General features: G+C 42.1%; 1 protein-coding gene across 1 annotated transcript in view; it reads right to left on the bottom strand.

Annotated features, from left to right (window-relative positions):
- The window catches only part of plce1 (phospholipase C, epsilon 1), a 255535-nt gene that overhangs the window by 8157 nt on the left and 227244 nt on the right, over nt 1-20134 (bottom strand). Inside the window, 12 exon segments of the mRNA XM_034193802.1 lie at nt 1726-1958; nt 4473-4685; nt 5855-6049; nt 7640-7837; nt 7929-8057; nt 8306-8424; nt 10569-10830; nt 12098-12261; nt 12681-12971; nt 14055-14192; nt 16938-17055; nt 18713-18831. Coding sequence (XP_034049693.1) covers nt 1770-1958; nt 4473-4685; nt 5855-6049; nt 7640-7837; nt 7929-8057; nt 8306-8424; nt 10569-10830; nt 12098-12261; nt 12681-12971; nt 14055-14192; nt 16938-17055; nt 18713-18831 — 2135 coding nt within the window. The 3' untranslated portion in view covers nt 1726-1769.

Raw genomic sequence — 20134 nt, 5'->3', positions numbered from 1 at the left:
CCATCCATACTTCCATCCATCTTCTACCGTTTAGTCCAATTAAGGGTCGCGGGGGGCTGGAGCCTATCCCAGCAGTCATAGGGCGTGAGGCGGGGTACACCCAGGACAGGACGCCAGTCTGTCGCAGGGCCACAAATAGACAAACAAACACAGACACACCCACACGCACACCTAAGGACAATTTTAAAGATTCCAATCCACCTAACCCACATGTCTTTGGATGTGGGAGGAAACCGGAGCACCCGGAGGAAACCCACGCAACCACGGGGAGAACATGCAAACTCCACACAGAAAGGCCACAGGAACTGAACCCATGACCTTCTCGCTGTGAGGCAACAGTGCTAACCACTAAGCCACTGCGCTGCCCTCCTTGGATAGTCATGAAAGTAAAATATCACCCCACCCCCACCCAACACCGCACAAAGGGTCACTGACTGTGTGCCTCTTTGATGGGTGTGTGATGTGTTCTAAAACTTTCAAACAAGTGATGAAAAGACACCACTGTAAAATCCAGAAAGATGTTTTAGACCTTCACCCCAGTCAAGAGACGTTTTGCGGGACTGGAAGCACTTCCCCTCAAATGGCATGAAATCTTTGCTCAACGTAAAATGTTACCAGTTCTTCTCTTCCCAGGAATATTAAGGATACTTCACATCATACAGCCAGTGACCCACTCGAAAGCAAGGGACTCATGGGAATACTGACACCATCTCCACTGCTGACCCAAACAATTCTAAGTCTGAAGGGTGTAACTGGGGCGTCTGGGACTAAACAGTTTATTTTAGAATGAAGATTTATGAAGAAATTTAATCAAAAGCAACTCGATGACTTGTTTTGTCGCCCCCTTCCCCCATCCCAGAAGTTTCTTCAGTTTAAAGAGAGTGATGAGATTGTCCCAGTTAGACCCTTCAGACTGTCTGAAATGCTTATTTTGTCTGGGTTTGTGTGGTTTCTTCTTCAAACGAGATTCAAGTTTTGGCACAATCTCTTTGATGTTCTAATATTTATTACCACATTGTGTTTACATGCTAAAGGAGAAGCAATTTCCTTGTTTTTAAAACTGATTTTGAAGTACAATTTCACCATTTCATTGACACAAGCCATTTTGTAGAGGCGGTCATATCACATGCACTACTGATGGTAGTTTTATTCTAAAAAGTTTGACTTTAATCTCGAAAGACTGAACATGGTTTGAACATGGTTTATTTGACCATTTTCATAAGGACAGGAATTTGTGAGTATTAAAAAAAAACATATTAGTTACATACTGATAAACAGCGACTATTCTCAAAAATTATATTTCATCTGTATTTTCAAAATTTCTAAAATATTCCCCACATTTTGACTTTAATCTCAACATTTTGATGTTATTCTTGAAATGCAAAATAAACCTAAGAAACCTCTTCCTCCTCCTATTATTTCCTTGTTTGTGGTCCCAATACTCCGCTGTATGAATCAGAAGTTGTCACAACACTTATTTTACAGTTAGTGAGGTTCATGCTTTGAAAGTGAACTTATGGCATTAAATATCTTTTTTGTTTCCTTCCTGGAAATAAGATTACATCAAAAGTACATAAAAGGTAATAAAGCAACATCCAAAAACCCACAGATGCAGTCAGTGCTGTCAAGTCCAACACTGTGTTTCAGCAAGGATCTGTTCTAGGATTCCAGTTATTTATGTTTTTGTAACGGCAGACAGACAGACGTTAGCGGTGCATACAGTACCTCTGTTGCCTTCCATGTGCACGACAGCAGGTGGTGTGACCGTCTCACTCCTGGAGCTCTGTCAGAGCCACGCAGCATGCAGCTCTCTCATCCTTGCTGTGAGCGACGCCATCGTGGCACAGTGTCGCCGACTGGTTGGTGCCGCTGCCAGTGGTCATGCTGCGGCTGCGACTAGTAAACTTCTTCAGCTCGCTGGCGAATGAAATGACTTTCTTTTTGTCCTCCCGCAACACCTGAAAGAATACATACAAGACTGTGAATGAAAATGGAACAAATACACAGAATGAATGAATGTAGTTGGGTCCATAAGTATTTGGACAGTGACAGCTTTTAAAAAACAGATCCTGTCCAAATACTTATACAACCCCTGGCAAAAATTATGGAATCACCGGCCTCAGAGGATGTTCATTCAGTTGTTTAATTTTGTAGAAAAAAAGCAGATCACAGACATGACACAAAACTAAAGTCATTTCAAATGGCAACTTTCTGGCTTTAAGAAACACTATAAGAAATCAAGAAAAAAAGATTGTGGCAGTCAGTAACGGTTACTTTTTTAGACCAAGCAGAGGAAAAAAATATGGAATCACTCAATTCTGAGGAAAAACTTATGGAATCACCCTGTAAATTTTCAACCCCCAAATTAACACCTGCATCAAATCAGATCTGCTCATTGACATTGACCCTATGCCATGACATTGATCCTATGTGTCTTTTTGCAAGGAATGTTTTTGCAGTTTTTGCTCTATGGCAAGATGCATTATCATCTTGAAAAATGATTTCATCATCCCCAAACATCCTTTCAATTGTCCAAAATATCAACATAAACTTGTGCATTTATTGATGATGTAATGACAGCCATCTCCCCAGTGCCTTTACCTGACATGCAGCCCCATATCATCAATGACTGTGGAAATTTACATGTTCTCTTCAGTCAGTCATCTTTATAAATCTCATTGGAAAGGCACCAAACAAAAGTTCCAGCATCATCACCTTGCCCAATGCAGATTCGAGATTCATCACTGAATATGACTTTCATCCAGTCATCCACAGTCCACAATTGCTTTTCCTTAGCCCATTGTAACCTTGTTTTTTTCTGTTTAGGTGTTAATGATGCCTTCCGTTTAGCTTTTCTGTATGTAAATCCCATTTCCTTTAGGCGGTTTCTTACAGTTCGGTCACAGACGTTGACTCCAGTTTCCTCCCATTCGTTCCTCATTTGTTTTGTTGTACATTTTTCGATTTTTGAGACATATTGCTTTAAGTTTTCTGTCTTGACGCTTTGACGTCTTCCTTGGTCTACCAGTATGTTTGCCTTTAACAACCTTCCCATGTTGTTTGTATTTGGTCCAGAGTTTAGACACAGCTGACTGTGAACAACCAACATCTTTTGCAACATTGCGTGATGATTTACTCTCTTTTAAGAGTTTGATAATCCTCTCCTTTGTTTCAATTGACATCTCTCGTGTTGGAGCCATGATTCATGTCAGTCCACTGGGTGCAACAGCTCTCCAAAGTGTGATCACTCCTTTTTAGATGCAGACTAACGAGCAGATCTGATATGATGCAGGTGTTAGTTTTGGGGATGAAAATTTACAGGGTGATTCCATAATTTTTTCCTCAGAATTGAGTGATTCCATATTTTTTTCCTCTGCTTGGTCTAAAAAAGTAACCGTTACTGACTGCCACAATCTTTTTTTCTTGATTTCTTATAGTGTTTCTTAAAGCCAGAAAGTTGCCATTTGAAATGACTTTAGTTTTGTGTCATGTCTGTGATCTGCTTTTTTCTACAAAATTAAACAACTGAATGAACATCCGCCAAGGCCGGTGATTCCATAATTTTTGCCAGGGGTTGTAGAATAGCAGGCCTTAAAAGCATTATTATTCTCGCTTTTGTTACAATTTGCAACACGATTTTTCAACGGATTTTGGGTCATTTGGAGGCTCTGAATCCAAATTTGGTGTTAGTTTTTGCCAATCACATCATGTTTTTGAGATATGAAAACATATTTCTCATATCAAGCACTGAAGCAAAAGCTGCAGTCTTGCACACCTCTTCGGCAACACAAACAATATTACGCCTCTTGTTCACATTTCGCGAACCTGTTTTAAAAACTATGCTCTTGAAGTTGCTTTTGTGCATGCTTAGTGGTGTCAAACTCATGACTGAATGAGCAACTTTTGCGTAATCCATCTATAAGGCACATGCAGATTGCAAAAAAACATGATGTAATAGAGGAAATCTGAGCTCAGATTCAGCATCCCAAAATTACCCTAAATCAGTTCTCAAAGTCCACGCAAGAAAAAATATATATTTGTTGACAGTTTTATTGTTTTTAAATATTTCGTTCACTCTATTTGATAAAACAAAATTGCCTTAAAAAAACATCTTGATGTTTATTCGAGGAGGCTCATTAAACATATTTGTAAATGTGTTGCTGCTAAAGACCTCTGGAGGAAAAGGTTGATGCGTCAATAAAATTAGCACTGGCAGCACATGAAAGCGTTAAGCGATTACACCAACAGCAACACAACAGAATGCGATACAACTACACACCAAAGGACTTGCACGCAAACGTAAAAGCAAACAGAAGCTGCATTGCACGTGTTAAAAAGCCAGCAGACATTTGTGTTACACAAAGTGCGATTGTTCACACACTACAGGTCCAACAGGAGAGCACAAACGCTACATAAACCATGCTAAAAGCAGAGTGCTGTCGCAGAGCCTCGACGAGCGCGCTCTGAGCTACCTGCTCCTTCAGTTTAAGAATGAACTTCCCGCTGCCTCTCCAGCGGCTCTGAGCTTGATAGACGCACTCTTGATCCAGCAGAACCCGCTGAAGTGGTTTGGCGGTGCAGGATTTCTTAGAGCCTGCCTCCTTGGTCACTTCTTCCATCAGGACGTAGTCACATGGGTTGGGGTTAGAAAGGATGCTGTAGGAGTACTTGGCCTTCGACAGAGTCTGAGCGAGAAAAAGAGAGAAACAGATTCAGGATTAAGCAGGCGGAACCCGACTGTGTTCCATGTGACGCAAAGGAGCGCACAGCTCAACGCGTGTAACTGCTGATATCCACCAGATATCTGATTTTTTAGTGCCCACCCCGTATCAGCGAGCTCAAGCGTGCTGATTTTTGCACCCATTGGCGTAGCTTACCTAACAACGAGGTGTGTTCAGGCGCTGCGTTGCCACGTGGATATCACCCATCATCAAAAACCGCTAGTGCACCAACAAAGAAAAAATCTAGTCTAAAGCCCAGCACAGTGTATTTATTTATTTATTTCAACAGTCAGAAAGCCTCAGATAGCAGTTTCATGAAACACGTACCCTCTGCCTACTGATGCGTAACAGTGCTTAATACGGCCATGAAACTGCTGAACTCAAATATGAACTAGAAGACAGATGTAATGACTAATGGGGGGAAAAAACAAACTACTACTATATTTGAATGTTGGTTTGCTCTGTCCCCACACTGTGGCAAGATACGAACGGAGCAATTCAGTGTTTCTGGGGGTCCCGATTTTGAACATGATTTCAAACAAAAACGTAGCCAGTTGGTAATACTTCTTTAATACGCCTAACAACTTCTGCTTTGATGCTAAAACACATTATAATCTGGTGAAAAAGCCCTCACAACTGCTCCAAAGCACGTACTGTCATGGACAGTTTTTAACTTACTTTAATAAGTACTGCAAGGGACAGGTTTCAGTAGGTCCTTCCATTCAGGAATTTGGGTGCGAGATTCCATCTCAAAGGCCAGTTAAAACAGCACCTTATTGCATGATGCATGGTGCTCAGTGAACACACTTCACACATAGCGGCAGAAACAGGTGACAGAGGACTGCAAAATCCACATAAGTCTTAATCCAATCCGGTGTTATATTACTATTGCCAGCTGCTTCCACATAAGCCTGTGATCTGTCCATGCATATCCACTTCTTTGCACCCAGTGCTGATGTTTGTGCTCAGAATTTACACCCTCTAAATATCAATGCATGCACAGGGTCAAGCCCCACTTGGATTTGCAGAAAAGCGCTTCAGCCTGTGCGTCACAGACACAGCGCTGCATTGTTTCCCAACACTTCTGGAGAAAAACGATTTCTCAGTTTCATGAAGACTTTGAATGTTCTCACCTGCTGGATGATGTCGAGCGCCGTGCTGTAACGTGGCGTTTTGATCACAGTGTGAGGCTGTTCAGGAGAAACCTCATGGACCTGGACAAAAAACATGTCCTCCTCTGTTCCGCCTCCAACTCTGCCCACCTCTTCTTTACCCGCCACCTTCACCTCATCCTCTCCCTCCAGCTCTGTGCTCTTCTCATCCAAAGTCTGCCGAAATGAAATCACACAAGAACAACAACAACAATGTAGTGCTGCATTTAAGTGTAAAGTGAAAACAAACTCTCTCATGCAGACGTAAAACCAGATTTGGCATCGGTACTCTTGTCAGCCGTGATTTGATTACATTGTTTAAAACCAGGTGGAACATAAGCGATGGGAAAAACATGGAGATTCTCAACTTATCATTGATGACTGTTTTCTTTTAGAGAATTTACGGGAGTTGAAAAAATCCAACAAGTGCTCAAAGTAACAATAAACTAATGGTAGCAACCTATTTTGTAACTGTCTGTGTGTTATAGCAGCACAACCACATCTGAAGAAATATAGCCAGCAAAGCACATTTTGTCTCCATGTAACATCTTTATCCACCCAGCATCCGTGTGAGAAGTGAGCACTGGGCAGTTTGTTTCCCACATATGATTTGGCACAAGTTTTACACTGGACGCCCTTCCTGATGCAAGTGTAGCTGCAGAAACACAACACAGCCTCTTAACCGCGGAGCAGGTCTCAGACACGCTTTGTCCCCTGTTTACAATGTGGTACTCAGGTCAAAGCAGTTTCAGTCTTTTGTTCATGGTAATGAGTCATTCACATCATCAGGAGAGAGTCGTCAAGGGAGCCATCAGGGGAGGCTTCCGTCCTGTAGTCAGACTACCAGAGCAAGAATTTTAGCTGAGGAAGCTTCTGTGATTTGAAGCGAAACGTCCTCACGTCAAGCAACCCAGTCCAGTCGAAGATTCAAGCTTCTCTACTTTAGTCACTAGCCTATAGCAGTCAGCCTCTCGGTAGGTGGGGTCTGGTTAGGTTAAAAAACTCCAGCTTTTGTTGGCTTCTGGTTTATTCTTCTCTACAAGAGTCAAGACAGAAGTCAGACTACCAGAGCAAGAATTTTAGCTGAGGAAGCTTCTGTGATTTGAAGTGAAACGTCCTCATGTCAAGCAACCCAGTCCAGTCGAAGATTCAAGCTTCTCTACTATGGAAACCACCTGGACAACTGAGAGCCTACACAGAAACACAGCCTCTGGTGTTCCCAAGCGGTTTCCCAACAAGTCAGAATCGGGACCTACTTTGCTTAACACCTAAAATCCAATAGGATCGGTTGTGCACAGCGTGGAAGACAATATAAATGACACAGGAACAACATGAAATACACTGCAATCCTCTTGTGGGCTGGAAAAATGACTTCCTTACTAATATCCAAGTGGGGTTTTTTATTATTATTATTCTGAACATGGTATGTTTGACTGTTTTCATGAGGATAAAAGGAATTTCTATTTTTTTTAAAGCATACACACATATTAAATACATGCTGATGAAGAGCAGCACATTTCTAACAAGGAACCAAGATAAGATCATCAGAAGTACATTTTACATTTCAGTGCAGACATTTGCTAATTAATGCAAAATGTCACCAGGGGGAGCCAGAAGCTGCACAACGGGCGAAGTGAGTGTTGGTTTGAGTGTTAGTTTGTTCAGAAATTACTGACACGTCATTAAAACTCAGTGACTTCAACACATCTTCAGATGTAATATACCTGGTCAGGATTTAAATGAGAACTCTGTGTCAAATATCTTTACCTCCTCTCTGGTTTCGAGGCAGATTCTTCCTACGTATCCATCTTCGGTGTGCCAGCTGTGGACCAGCCTGATCACCTCCTCCTCGGGCGCCAGTGGGCGATGCTGCCCGCAGCGTTTCACCTCGCTGCGCTCCTTCGACAGAGGAAGCTTCTCCTCACACAGGAAGTACTCGGACCAGTTTCCTGCAGAGGCCACAATCTACATACAGGAAGGGGTTGTGTTTAGAACTTTTAGTGATGGAATAAATGACATAAATGTATGAAATAACCTTCATTTCTAAAGTACTAACCGCATCCAATAGCTGCTTGGCAGTCGTCTGCTCTGTGACATTGAAGACGGTGAAGGGTTCTGGACCGGGAGCTCGGTGCACAGTCACCCGGTGCTGCTGAGACGCAGGTTTCTCCTCCGAACTAAACAGCTTCAGTGTGCACACAAGAAAACTGGTCTTAATTTTATTCTTTTCTTCTCCACAAAGTACAGTTAAAGTACTGGACTGATAAGCAGTACCGTTAAATGTGACTGCGACTGACGGGTTACATCTACTAACTAAAGAACAGCTAACGATTACACAAAATAGCCAGGAATAGTTTAACAATCCATCTCTCTCAAACATCTACATTTAGGTCACAAACTTCCACAATCCTACACTTTGAGTTCACATCTTACCAAGGAGGAAGGAGTAGCGCTCCCTACTGGTCCATCTTCATTTCTGCTGCTGTAGATAAATAAAGTGGACACTTCGAGTGGCTCGTTATGCTGCGTCCTCAACTGGACATGTCTGTAACCTGAAGAAATAAATCCTCAGCTCAAGATGATCTCCAAAACTCTACAGTGCATTTACTACACTGTTAAACCGAACACTCCATTTTAATACAATAATTAAGGTGTCGCTGTGCAGATATAGTTAGTAAACCTCACTCCCAACAACTCAAAAGAATTCTCTGGTCACAAGGCCAGAGTCCTGGGTTTTAGCCTTCTGGTTAGAGAGCTCAACTTCCGTGCCGGAGATCGTGGGTTTGATTCCCGAGGGGAGCAAATGGGCAGAGTCATAACGCATGCATCAAAAAATCTAATCCAAAATGCAAATTTTTTTAGGCAGAAATTTGTCACTTTTTTATTGAAAAACATAAACTAGATTTACATAAGTTTAATTAAATCAAATCAAATCAATTTTATTTATATAGCGCCAAATCACAACAAACAGCTGCCCCAAGGCGCTTTATATTGTAAGGCAAGGCCATACAATAATATTGTATTAACTATAATTAACTATACGAGGTCTATTAGAAAAGTATCCGACCTTATTATTTTTTTCAAAAACCATATGGATTTGAATCACATGTGAACGACCATTTCATTTCTAAACGGATGGCTGTCTGGATCTGTGACCATCGTGTGCCATTTCTCTGGTTATCACAAGAGCTGGACATCAACCATTTTCCGGCAGATTTTGCTTTTAACAAGAGATTTTGTCATGGAAAGCCGAGCGGAGGCTTTGCGCATCACGATGGATTCGCTACTGGAGCGAGACAAAACCACCTCCGTTTTGGTCTCACAAGACGGCTTTGAGATGGCGTTCACACAGCTGTCGGTGGTTTTTCCATCGAGTGATTATCTGAGAAATTGTGGATGTGCCTGGACATGCCAGAACATGTCCCGTGAGGCTTCATCACAGCGTTGCTGTGCGCCATGCGGCACCGCCGCAACGCGCGAAGCCTCCGCTCCTCTTTCCATGACAAAAACTCCTGTAACAGTGGAATGTGCCATTCATTTCCAAACTGGACGCTGTGTTTTATCCGGACGTCATCTGACTAGCACAGGAATTGTGAAAAGGTGTGGACATCAGCACTTTTTCGGCACATTGAGACAGACGTGCAGAGGAATTCCGCGCGTCGCGGCAGTGCCGCATGGCGCACAGCAACGCCGTGATGAAGCCTCACAGGACATGTTCTGGCATGTCCAGGCACATCCACAATTTCTTGGATAATCACTCGATGGAAAAACCACCGACAGCTGTCTGAACGCCATCTCATAGCCGTCCTGTGAGACCAAAACGGAGGTGGTTTTGTCTCGCTCCAGTAGCGAATCCATCGTGACGCGCGAAGCCTCCGCTCGGCTTTCCATGACAAAATCTCTTGTTAAAAGTGAAATCTGCCGGAAAATGGTTGATGTCCAGCTCTTGTGATAACCAGAGAAATGGCACACAATGGTCACGGATCCAGACAGCCATCTGTTTAGAAATGAAATGTTCGTTCAGCCTGTCGATGGCGGCTTCGGAGCGCGGCGCGCCCCAGAGCCGCTGGGGGCCGTCCTTAAAGCGACAGTAACACTCCTTATTCTCTACCAAGCCCGTAACATTTTCACCGAAAGCCAGATAAATTTTTCTAATGGTTTCCAGCTGCCAGTCTCTAACAGTTTCTGAAAAAATTCTGATGGAAAAAAAGCCCAAATCATTCCGCCATTTCCTGACAATGAAAATCTTCCGAGGGGCTGGACCACTCCTCACTCAAAGCCTGCTCACAGGCGAATGACGCAAAAGACAGGCATGGAAAAACTCACGCATGCGCACGAGGGTTCAAGCTTGTCTGACGCAATCACACGTGATTCAAATCCATATGGTTTTTGAAAAAAATAAGGTCACATACTTTTCTAATAGACCTCGTAAATTAAGTTACTAAAACTTTAACAATTACATTTTTGAAAATGATTTTATTTAAGTTGGCAAACCCAAGTCGTTTAAGGCAATCGGTTTCCTCAAATGGTTTGAGTTCAACTAACTCTGAGTTTTACAGTGTAGAACAAACAACTTATTATTTTATTTATTAAAGCAATTCACCCGGTATGACTTCCCGTCAAGGTGGTTTGTTGAACCTCTCGTGTGGAACGCATTCAAAGTGAAAAATGATGCGGATCAGAACCGGGTCTGTACCTGGTTTGAGGGCCTTGAGGGGCAGAGTCCTCTGTGCAGTGGTCTGGGAGCTGTTGTTCTCCACCACAGCAAAGCGCAAAAAGCACAGCTCCTCAAAGTGCACGGTGAACTGAAAGCGCTCGCTCCACATGGGGTTGAGGGTGTTGCGGTGGATGGGTTTCGTGCGGACGTGGCAGCTGTCCACGGGCATGCCTAGAATGTCAACCTCGATGCAAGGACTGCCAGCGGTGTTGCCCGGACAAACATTCTGACCGGATACAATCTGGAAGAGAAGATGCCTGACATGACAAATGGCTTGCGATAATCGTTCCACGTAAGTGTGTCCCATTAAACATATCGCCAGATCATTTGATGAAGCAGTGCAATCACCGTGACCTGCCAAGACAGGTTGCATTTCACATTCTGTCCTTCTCTTCCACACAAACACACACGTTTTATGAGTGTTGGATCATTGTTCGGTTTATATGGCTGCTGTTACCGGATTGGTGTCTGCATGAGTGCTACCCTCAGGGTAATTTGTGCCCAACAAACCAATATGCCTGCCAGTGGACAAGCAGCATGGATCACTCACATTTCTGCAACTCATCTGGTCTTCATCTTTACTGCCATAAACCGACACCATGCAGTAGTGAACCTGAATACCTCAGCTCTACAGTATGTAGATCCAGTGGCTCTACTGTGCATTTGGGGGTATTTTGCCACCATGGTTTGGGTGTACCCGTCCCTGGATGCATCATTGCAAACCTGTCCTTTGATGAAACATTTGCATGAGTCTTCCAAAACAACAACCCATAGGGCTCGAGCAGTTGGACGAATATGAATATGACGTGAATGATGAATGATGTGCATCTGCACACACCTTCATGGTCACCAGATCCCAACCAAGTTGGCAGCGAGACACGGACTCACTCGATTATATTCAGGTAAACAGGCATAATTGATGTGACATTAAATTAAACCATAGCATCACAAAAAAAGCTTTTTTAAGCAACATTAGAACCACAGCTTCCTGATTTAATACAGTGTTGCACAAAACACTAAAACTCTTTTGTACCTTTCAATTAAATAAATTTACTGGCCTTCTTTTTTTTAAAAAAAAACTGATTCTAACTATTCACTGCCGTCAGTTTTAACTCAACCCTGAAAGCCAGATTTAATGCAGCCATGCTGAGTGAACAACAGGATGAGTGACAAAAACTGAGGAAAAAGTCCTCACAGAGTCCCTGCAGATGTAATGAAGCATTTTATGAGGTTCTGTTCTTATTTATCGTCACTAACAGCTTTCAGAACTGTCAAATAATTGAAGCACACAAGGTCCACTTTACAATAAAGCTTTCCAAACACATCTGTGCCATCACTGTACATCAGACATAAACAAGCTCAGACTTCAGGTGCACGTCAGGCAGGATTTTTTTAAGAGGCAGATTTCCACAATTTCTTCTACATGCATTTAGAGCCACAATGCATTTCAATCTTGCACATGAGTGTTGCCTATATTTTAACATTCTCACAGTTCTAGGTTAACTCACAGTGAGAGAATAGATGGCCGGACTTATGTTCTCCACGTCCCTGTCTGCTGGACAGAACTGCTGATAGAGAGGGCAGCTACGGTCCCACAGCACCGCCGGCTTCAGGACATAACCACAACCGCCGTTGGCTTCAAATAACGCTGTGTTCAGCTGCATGGGTAGATCTGAAGGCAAGAAGGTAATTATATACAGTTATTATATCTGCCATCTGGCAGGAGGACGTCTTTTTAAACATCATGGCTTTGATTTAGTGTTTAATCCCTTCAGTGCAGCAACAGTGCAGTCGTCAGCGTTACTATAAGTTTATATTAAATTTTTATGCGTGCTGATAGAACCAGTAGAAGCACATCTATTAGCAGCCACCAAAGCTCCCTGAGGTGAAGCAGTAAAGCAGTAAGGTGAAGTTTTGTATTTTCTATTGGTATTTGATTTAGTTTTTAATTTTTGTTGGATGTAAACTGTAGCAGCAATGACACTTTCAGCTGGGTGTAAGATAGGGACTCAATCGGGCCAAAACAGCCTTTTCCTTAACAGTTGATACTGGACTTACAGAGAGAAAAGCACCTTTGTGTGACATACTCACCGTCGGTCTGATAGTTGAGGGCCACCAGCTGAATGCCATGCAACCAGAACAACAGAGGGTTTGGGTTCGTTGAGTCTATCCTGGTAGCGGCGGGGTAAGTCCTGAGCAGCTGGCATGCCGTGTGCTGGATCAGCTTCTGAGAGTATCGACGGCACAGTCGCTTGGCGGCGTTCTCGTTAACGGAGGAGATGTGGTAGCACTTGGGTGTGCGGATGATAGCGCTGAGAGAGGTGGAGGAGCTGAGGATGGGAGACGACTGCTGCTCCTCCCAGCTCAGGCGCTCAGCGCCACCTGGTAGGAGAACAGAGAGAGACATTAACATTTAGATACCTGTATTTTCAACCTTCTCAAACAAAACACTCACGGGGTTGGCAGTCACAGTGATGATGGACTCAGGTAGCGTGACCACAATTTTCATTTTATATAATAATGCTTGTGAATGCACTTCGCCAACAACAGCAAAATCCGGCATAAATAATGTTCCTCTTCAAATCTGGAAATTTCCAGAATAATTTAGCAGGTTTTTGTTTTTTCAAAACTGACCTCAACATTAGCCTGAAGGAAATGCAACCAATACAAAATCAATACCAGATGATTTTGTTCCTGTGTTGAATTTATTTTTTTTTTGGTTTGACAAGGCCAACAGCCAACCATCTAAAACCAGCTCTTATTCAAACCCTGATCATTCTTATGGAGACTCAATTTGAGTCCAATTTTGGGAAATAAATAAATGTGTAAAAAATGTTTATGTAATTTGCAAAAGTCAATGTGGGAAGTCAGGGATCAAAGCTACCAGAGGTGGGATGAAGTCACTGTCAAGTCATTCTCAAGTCAACAATCTGCAAGTCCCAAGTCAAGTCTCAAGTCAGCTTGCAAACGACTGGTGGTCATTATGACTTGAGACTTGACTTGGGACTTGCTGATTCATGACTTCAGAGTGACTCGATGGTGACTTTGTCCCACCTCTGGAAGCTACTATTTACATATGTCAATATCTCTTACAGTATGTGAGACATCATGGATGCCTTTTTTTCTCCACAAATGTGACATTTGACTGGTTAGACCACCAAGTGAGTGAAAAATGTACAGAATAAACTCAACGCAGATTTCCAAGATAACAATAATAGTAACAATAATAATAATAAAGGAAAAACTTCATGAAACCCTTGCTGATTTTCTCACAAACATTACCACACGTAGTGAGAGAACTGTTTGTTTCGTCAGTGATTTCATGCCTCTCTATTCTATTCTATTTCTACTGATATGATATTGAAATATGCACCAAATATAGAAACATTTATTTTCTTTCTATTGTTCTTTTTTATGTTTTATGTCACCCTCTTCCAACAATCACTGCCCCTTGGCCCCCTCTACCTTTCCCAGGGGTGCGGCTCAGGGTCGTGACCTCTCCTGTTGTGCTGCAGCGTGCGGGAGCTGTGCCAAATATGGACTTCCTGCTCTTTCCTCGATCCTTCCCTCTGCCAGAGCCCGGCAGCGATGGCGTGGACAGGCCTAGATTCCCACGCACAAGAAGCAGACAAGAGTGGTCAGAATGCAACATAAACAGATGAGGCAACACCATTACGATGACACAACCACAAACTGTTGCTCTCACAATTTGTTTCTCTGTCTGTGTTCATCCGTCTACTGCTGCTTGTTTGTTTGATACGCAGGAAAAAGGGAGTATGGGAAAACTTCACTCAGCGGCAATGTAATACTTCTGACTTATTCCACCATTACAAACACACTTCTATTTTTGACTCTTCTTCAGAGCTCTCAAGTTGAGATACGTTCAAGGAGTTATTTTCTGCTGAATTTTGTCTTGCAGGTCATAGCGGTGAAATGTTTCAGAATGTCATGCATTAGCATGAGAGCAGCACAACATGTTGAGTCTTACGCCGAATGCGTAAGACAGTCCTAATAGACTGCTGTTATTTGTCAAGGAAATTTCTAAAGGAAATAGTGCTGGATGCAAAAAATGGAAGAATTTGAAAAAGAAATATAAGGTTAACAGAACTAGATGCAGCCCATAACATATATACAGGTGCTGGTCATATAATTAGAATATCATGAAAAAGTTGATTTGTTGCAGTCATTCCATTCAAAAAGTGAAACCTGTACAATGTATACATTCATTGCACACAGACTGATATATTTCAAGTGTTTATTTATTTGAATTGCTAATAATTAATTAATTAATCAATTAATGATTAATCAATTAACAATATTAATTACTATTATTAATTATCTGCGACAGACTGGCGTCCTGTCCTGGGTGTGCCCCGCCTCACGCTCTATGAATGCTGGGATAGGCTCCAGCCCCACGTGACCCTTGATTGGACTAAGCAGTTGAAGATGAGTGTGTGTGTAATTATTCATTATTATTAGTATTATTACCATTAATTAATTACTAATTAATTAATTATCAATACTATTAATTATTGTAAATTACTAATTAATTAAATTAATTATTAATACCACAAAATTCTCCGACATGAAGAGGAAATCTGTGACTTCTTCTATTTCTTTGCATTTACACAGAAAAGCGAGAAAATAAAAAGAGCAAACAGGCTACCGCAACAAGTAGCGCTTCGGTTGCCATGTTGACAAACAGTGAAGACGGCAGTTTGAAACAGGCAGTTTGGTTTTTCCTGTAAGGCAGAGGGGGGTCTCAGTTCATAGGGCCAGAGGCATACCCCTTCACCTTACCCCTTGTTTTAAAGGGGTAGGCATAGGGGTAGGGTAGGGCCAAGGGGAAGGGGAACACAAGAGAATTGAGATTGGGCCAAAATCTTACACACAGTATCTTAAAGTATTGTCTGATTCAGACGTATTTTGTCCATCTACAAGCACACCAGGCACACAGCTGATTCTCTGTATGAAATGAACCAAGAGCCTTGATTTCTCATTCTCCATGACTAAATTTAACACAGGGCTGTGACTGTCTTTGGAAGTGATGACAAGACAGGACGGGTTGGAGACAAAAGTGAGACAAGTGAGATTGAGGTGTTTGGGTGTGTGCAGAGGAGGAATGCAGAGTATATAGGGAGAAGGATGCTGAGGAGGGAAACAACAGGCCAAAGAGGAGGGTTATGGCTGTGGTGAGGGTACCCAGTAGAATACAAAGGGAAATGTAAAGAGGATGAAAGATGATGCTAATAAAGGGAGAAAATAAGAGATAAAAAAGGATGACACTGAAAAAGAACATTTCAGATAAATGTAGGACAAACATGATGATGGATCCTAATCATAAAAAATAAGAACTTTTATGAGGCTATGACCAACACAATGAAATGTCCAAGGCTGCTTAAAATAAAATGACAAAATTTAACCCAAATCACACGAAACCTTATTCTCTTCCCTTATAACATGCACCGTGGACAAACCGTACATAACGGGTGACAAGTTCTTTAGGAATAAATAACCATGGGGATAAAGTTACTAAGAAATGTTTTGATAAGTAACTCCAGTTGTGTGCCCCCCCACCCACGGGTAGCAAGAAATTCTTTCACCGCGTTCCATTTACATTGGAAGTTGTAACTGGGAATGATGCTACACTCAAGGAAAATGTGTTCTGTTTCCACACAGCACGGCAAGTCAGAAAATAAACTGGCCACCTGCAAGATTTTGGTGTATACAGTGCTACAAAAAAATACTTGGTCCACAACAGAGACCTTATGGAGAAGGACAGATGTCACAGTAGTTACATTAGTGTTTTAATCTTCCGCTGTGTTTGTAGCACAGTGTAGGCAATCGTTATTAGCAATACCTACTGGATTCGCCAATATAACCAGTTAATAAACAACACATTATGCAGTACTTCATGCATAAAAATATTCCAGCAACATGTCCACAGACAGCAGGATGAAGGGATTCTTGGGGGGGTGTAACTGGGAAATTCTGACCACCGAGTATAAATGAAATGAACAATTTAGCTTAGCTCCTGACCGCTGTTGGAGTGATGCTACCTCACGGTAAGCCTCGCCGACCGAATTTCCTACAGAAAAATAAACCATGCAAACGATGGAATTGGATTAGAATGGGAATAATCCCCTTGTGTCTGATGATTTGCGGACGTTCATGCTGTTATACGGTTGCAAATATCCATAAAGTTCATTTTGCAACTGTATAACCAGCATGAACATCCACAAATCATAAGATACAACAGGGTTATTCCCTAATTAGCTTGCTGTAAAAGTCTATAATGAAACCCCTTTAATGATTTTGTCTATTACAGAGGGCTAAAATGTTCCCTACCAGGGAATTTCACGGCCTGGCAGTAGATGACGAGGTCGGACAGCTCCTGTGCAATCTGTCGACTCTCCTTCTTGTTCTGTGGAAGATAAAACTCCTCACCCAGCTCCATGTCAAACACCTGAAGGTGTAGGAAAGACGCAAAACACAGTCAACATTTTTACTTAACAAGCACAGATTGTGTGTGGGTTCAAAAATGCCAAAAGAGGAAAATACAATCATTTCCGAGGTCTATTAGATAAGAAACCGACACTTTTATTTTTTTTTTAACTATATGGATTTGAATGACGTGCGATTACACCAATCATGCTTGAACCCTCGTGCGCATGCGTGAGTTTTTTCACGCGTGTCGGTGACGTCATTTCCCTGTGGGCAGGCCTTGAGTGAGATGTGGTTCAGCCCTCTCGGCTGAATTCCTTTGTTTCACACGCTGCTCGAGACAGCGCGCGTTGCTTTATCAAAATTTTTTCTGGACCTGTGAGGAATATCCGAGTGGACACTATTCGAGAAATTTAGCTGGTTTTCGGTGAAAAGTTTAATGGCTGATGAAAGATTATGGGGTGTTTCTGTCACTGTAAGGACTTCCCACGGAACGGGATGTCGCGCAGCGCTTCCAGGCGCCGTCGTCAGCCTGTTTCGACCTGAAAACATCCTAATTTAAGGCTTAATTCACCCAGGACGTCGTGAGAGAACAGAGAAGATTCAGAAGAGGCCGGCATGAGGACTTTATGCGGACATTCCACTGTTTAAGGACATTTTGTAATGAAAGACGTGCGCGCAAATTTGCCGAGTCGTTTCTGTGACAACTCGGCGAATCTGTGTGCGCCGCGACAGGAAAAACACCTCCGTGTTGAAAACCATTTGTAAAATTCAGGCGGCTTTTGATGGCTTTCAACAAGTGAGTAACTGAGAAATTGTTTAACAGCTTGGGCATGTTCCAACTTGCCCGTTAAGGTTTCCAACTGAGGTATTTTTCCTGTCACGACCCCCCATGGTCGGGTCCGGCCCGACATGCGACTCTGCCCGCACGTTCTTTCATTACAAAATGTCCATTAACAATGGCATGTCCGAATAAACTCCTCATGCCGACTTCTTCTGAAAGTTCTCTGTTCTCTGACGACTTACTGGGTCAACAGAGCCTGAAATGTGGAAGTTTTCAACTTGAAACGGCGAGACGCTGCCGCCTCGAAGCGCAGATCGCCGTCAGGCGCCGTGGGCCGTCCTTAAAGCGACACTACCAGACCAAAATCTCTCATCAGCCGTTAAAATTTTTACCGAAAACCAGCTGAATTTATCGAATGGTGTCCACTCAGTTGTGCCTTACAGTTTTTGAAAAAATTTTTATCAAACAAAGCAGCAGTCTCTGAGCCATTCCTAAACAATGAAAAACCGACGAGAGGGTGGGCGACTCCTCACTCAAAGACTGCCCACAGGCGAATGACGTAACCGACAGGCGTGAAAAAACTCTCACATGCCCACGAGGGTTCAAGCATGTCTGATGTAATCACACGTGATTCAAATTCATATGGTTTTTGAAAAAAAATAATAAGGTCGGATACTTTTCTAACAGACCTCGTAATTCCAGATTCAATCATATATAGAAACATCAATAAAACACCATCAAGAAATAGAGATCTAGGTTCCCTATGCTCCTTACTTGTTGCAAGGTTTCCATCAATGACTTGTATATGAATTTTGCTACAAGTACTAATTAAATGACTAAATGTGAACACAAAATATCGTCAGTCTCCTAATAAAACAGTTTAAGAGTTAACTACCTTTCCTTTACTCTGTGTAGTACTGTCACTCTTTTTCATCTTTTTGGGCATTTCATCAACAGGTTGTTCTTCCTTGTCTGCTGAGCTCTTCACCTCTGGTTTGTCATCCAAGATGTTATCTATAGAGATATAACACTATGAACTATGGAAGGAAAAACAATGCTTGGCCAACAGCGGTACTTTGTTTCACACGGAAATGACCAGATTTCCAGATTTGGAACACCGTTAATACCAGACAATTTTATGTCAGAAATATGGTGTTAAGTGCGATTACACAAACTGAGATTTCTGCCAGTCACTGATGATGCTAACAGCAGTTCTGCAGTCAGCATTAACTTGTGCAATCATGCTAACTAGCTTTAATATGAATGGGTAGCATCAACTGCGGCTAGCATCCCTGGCCCAAGTTTATGTAATCTCATATGCTACAACTCGCCATAGTTAGCCTTTTCTTTGAGATGGTCAATCATTAGACAAACAAACCATGTCCAGCATAAACGGAAATCCAGCAATTTTGGGAAAACTTTCACCATTGATGAACAGATGTAATATAAATGAGTCAATGTTGTAGATGTCACAGCAAATATTTCTTGGTTGATTTCAGTTTCAACAACAAAAAACAAACAAACTGAAAACCCATAGCATATCAAATTAATTTGCAACAAAACAAGACCAACTATAGTCAGAATATGAATGTAGTGTCCGTGACATGGTTTAAGGGTTTCTGAATTGATGATTCTGAATCGACTTGGGTTTGGATTCACCACTTCCCACAGTCTTGGGAATTGTGCTGCATTCAAAACCCTCCGAAGTTCAGAGATTCTGACCTCTATCTCGGGAATAAATGCCTTGAACGCTAAGTCGGGCTGGAATTTCTGCTCGGAAACTCAGAAATTGAGCAACCTGAGGTATCGAAATTGACGTTACAGCCATGACACCCGCAAATGTAACAAGTGAAACAACGTTACAAATGTTAAAAATGCATCTTTAAAATAAATTTTAACAAGACATTACTGCTACGACATTCTATGTACAATTAGTTAAGTTACCAGCACACAAACATCAGAAAAAACGTTTTTGGCGAATTAAATTAGCCCAAAAGATAATATTAGCCTTTTTCTGGAAGTAGGGTTTTTTAATGTCAGATCTTTCCAAGCTTCCAAAGATTTTGAATGCAGGATTACTCCAGTGAGAAACATCTGTTAAGTCAAAGCACCACAGCTAGCTATCGATGAAGGTTATTCCATTAGTCTCAACTTTAGGTGACTTATAGTTTGTAGAATAACATCATAGCTGAGATGTTCTCGACAATCTCACACCAACTGGAAGGAAACATCTCAAATTAGTGCAATCCTGGAGCATTTTTCCCCCCAAAGAAAACACATTTGAAATGCTCTTTCTTGGAATACAGTTGAGAAGGTG

This window comes from Thalassophryne amazonica, chromosome 18 (genome assembly GCF_902500255.1).
Source record: "Thalassophryne amazonica chromosome 18, fThaAma1.1, whole genome shotgun sequence".
In the NCBI taxonomy this organism is placed as follows: domain Eukaryota; kingdom Metazoa; phylum Chordata; class Actinopteri; order Batrachoidiformes; family Batrachoididae; genus Thalassophryne; species Thalassophryne amazonica.
The sequence above is the reverse complement of the archived record's forward strand: the minus strand, read 5'-3'. Positions and strand labels throughout refer to the sequence as shown.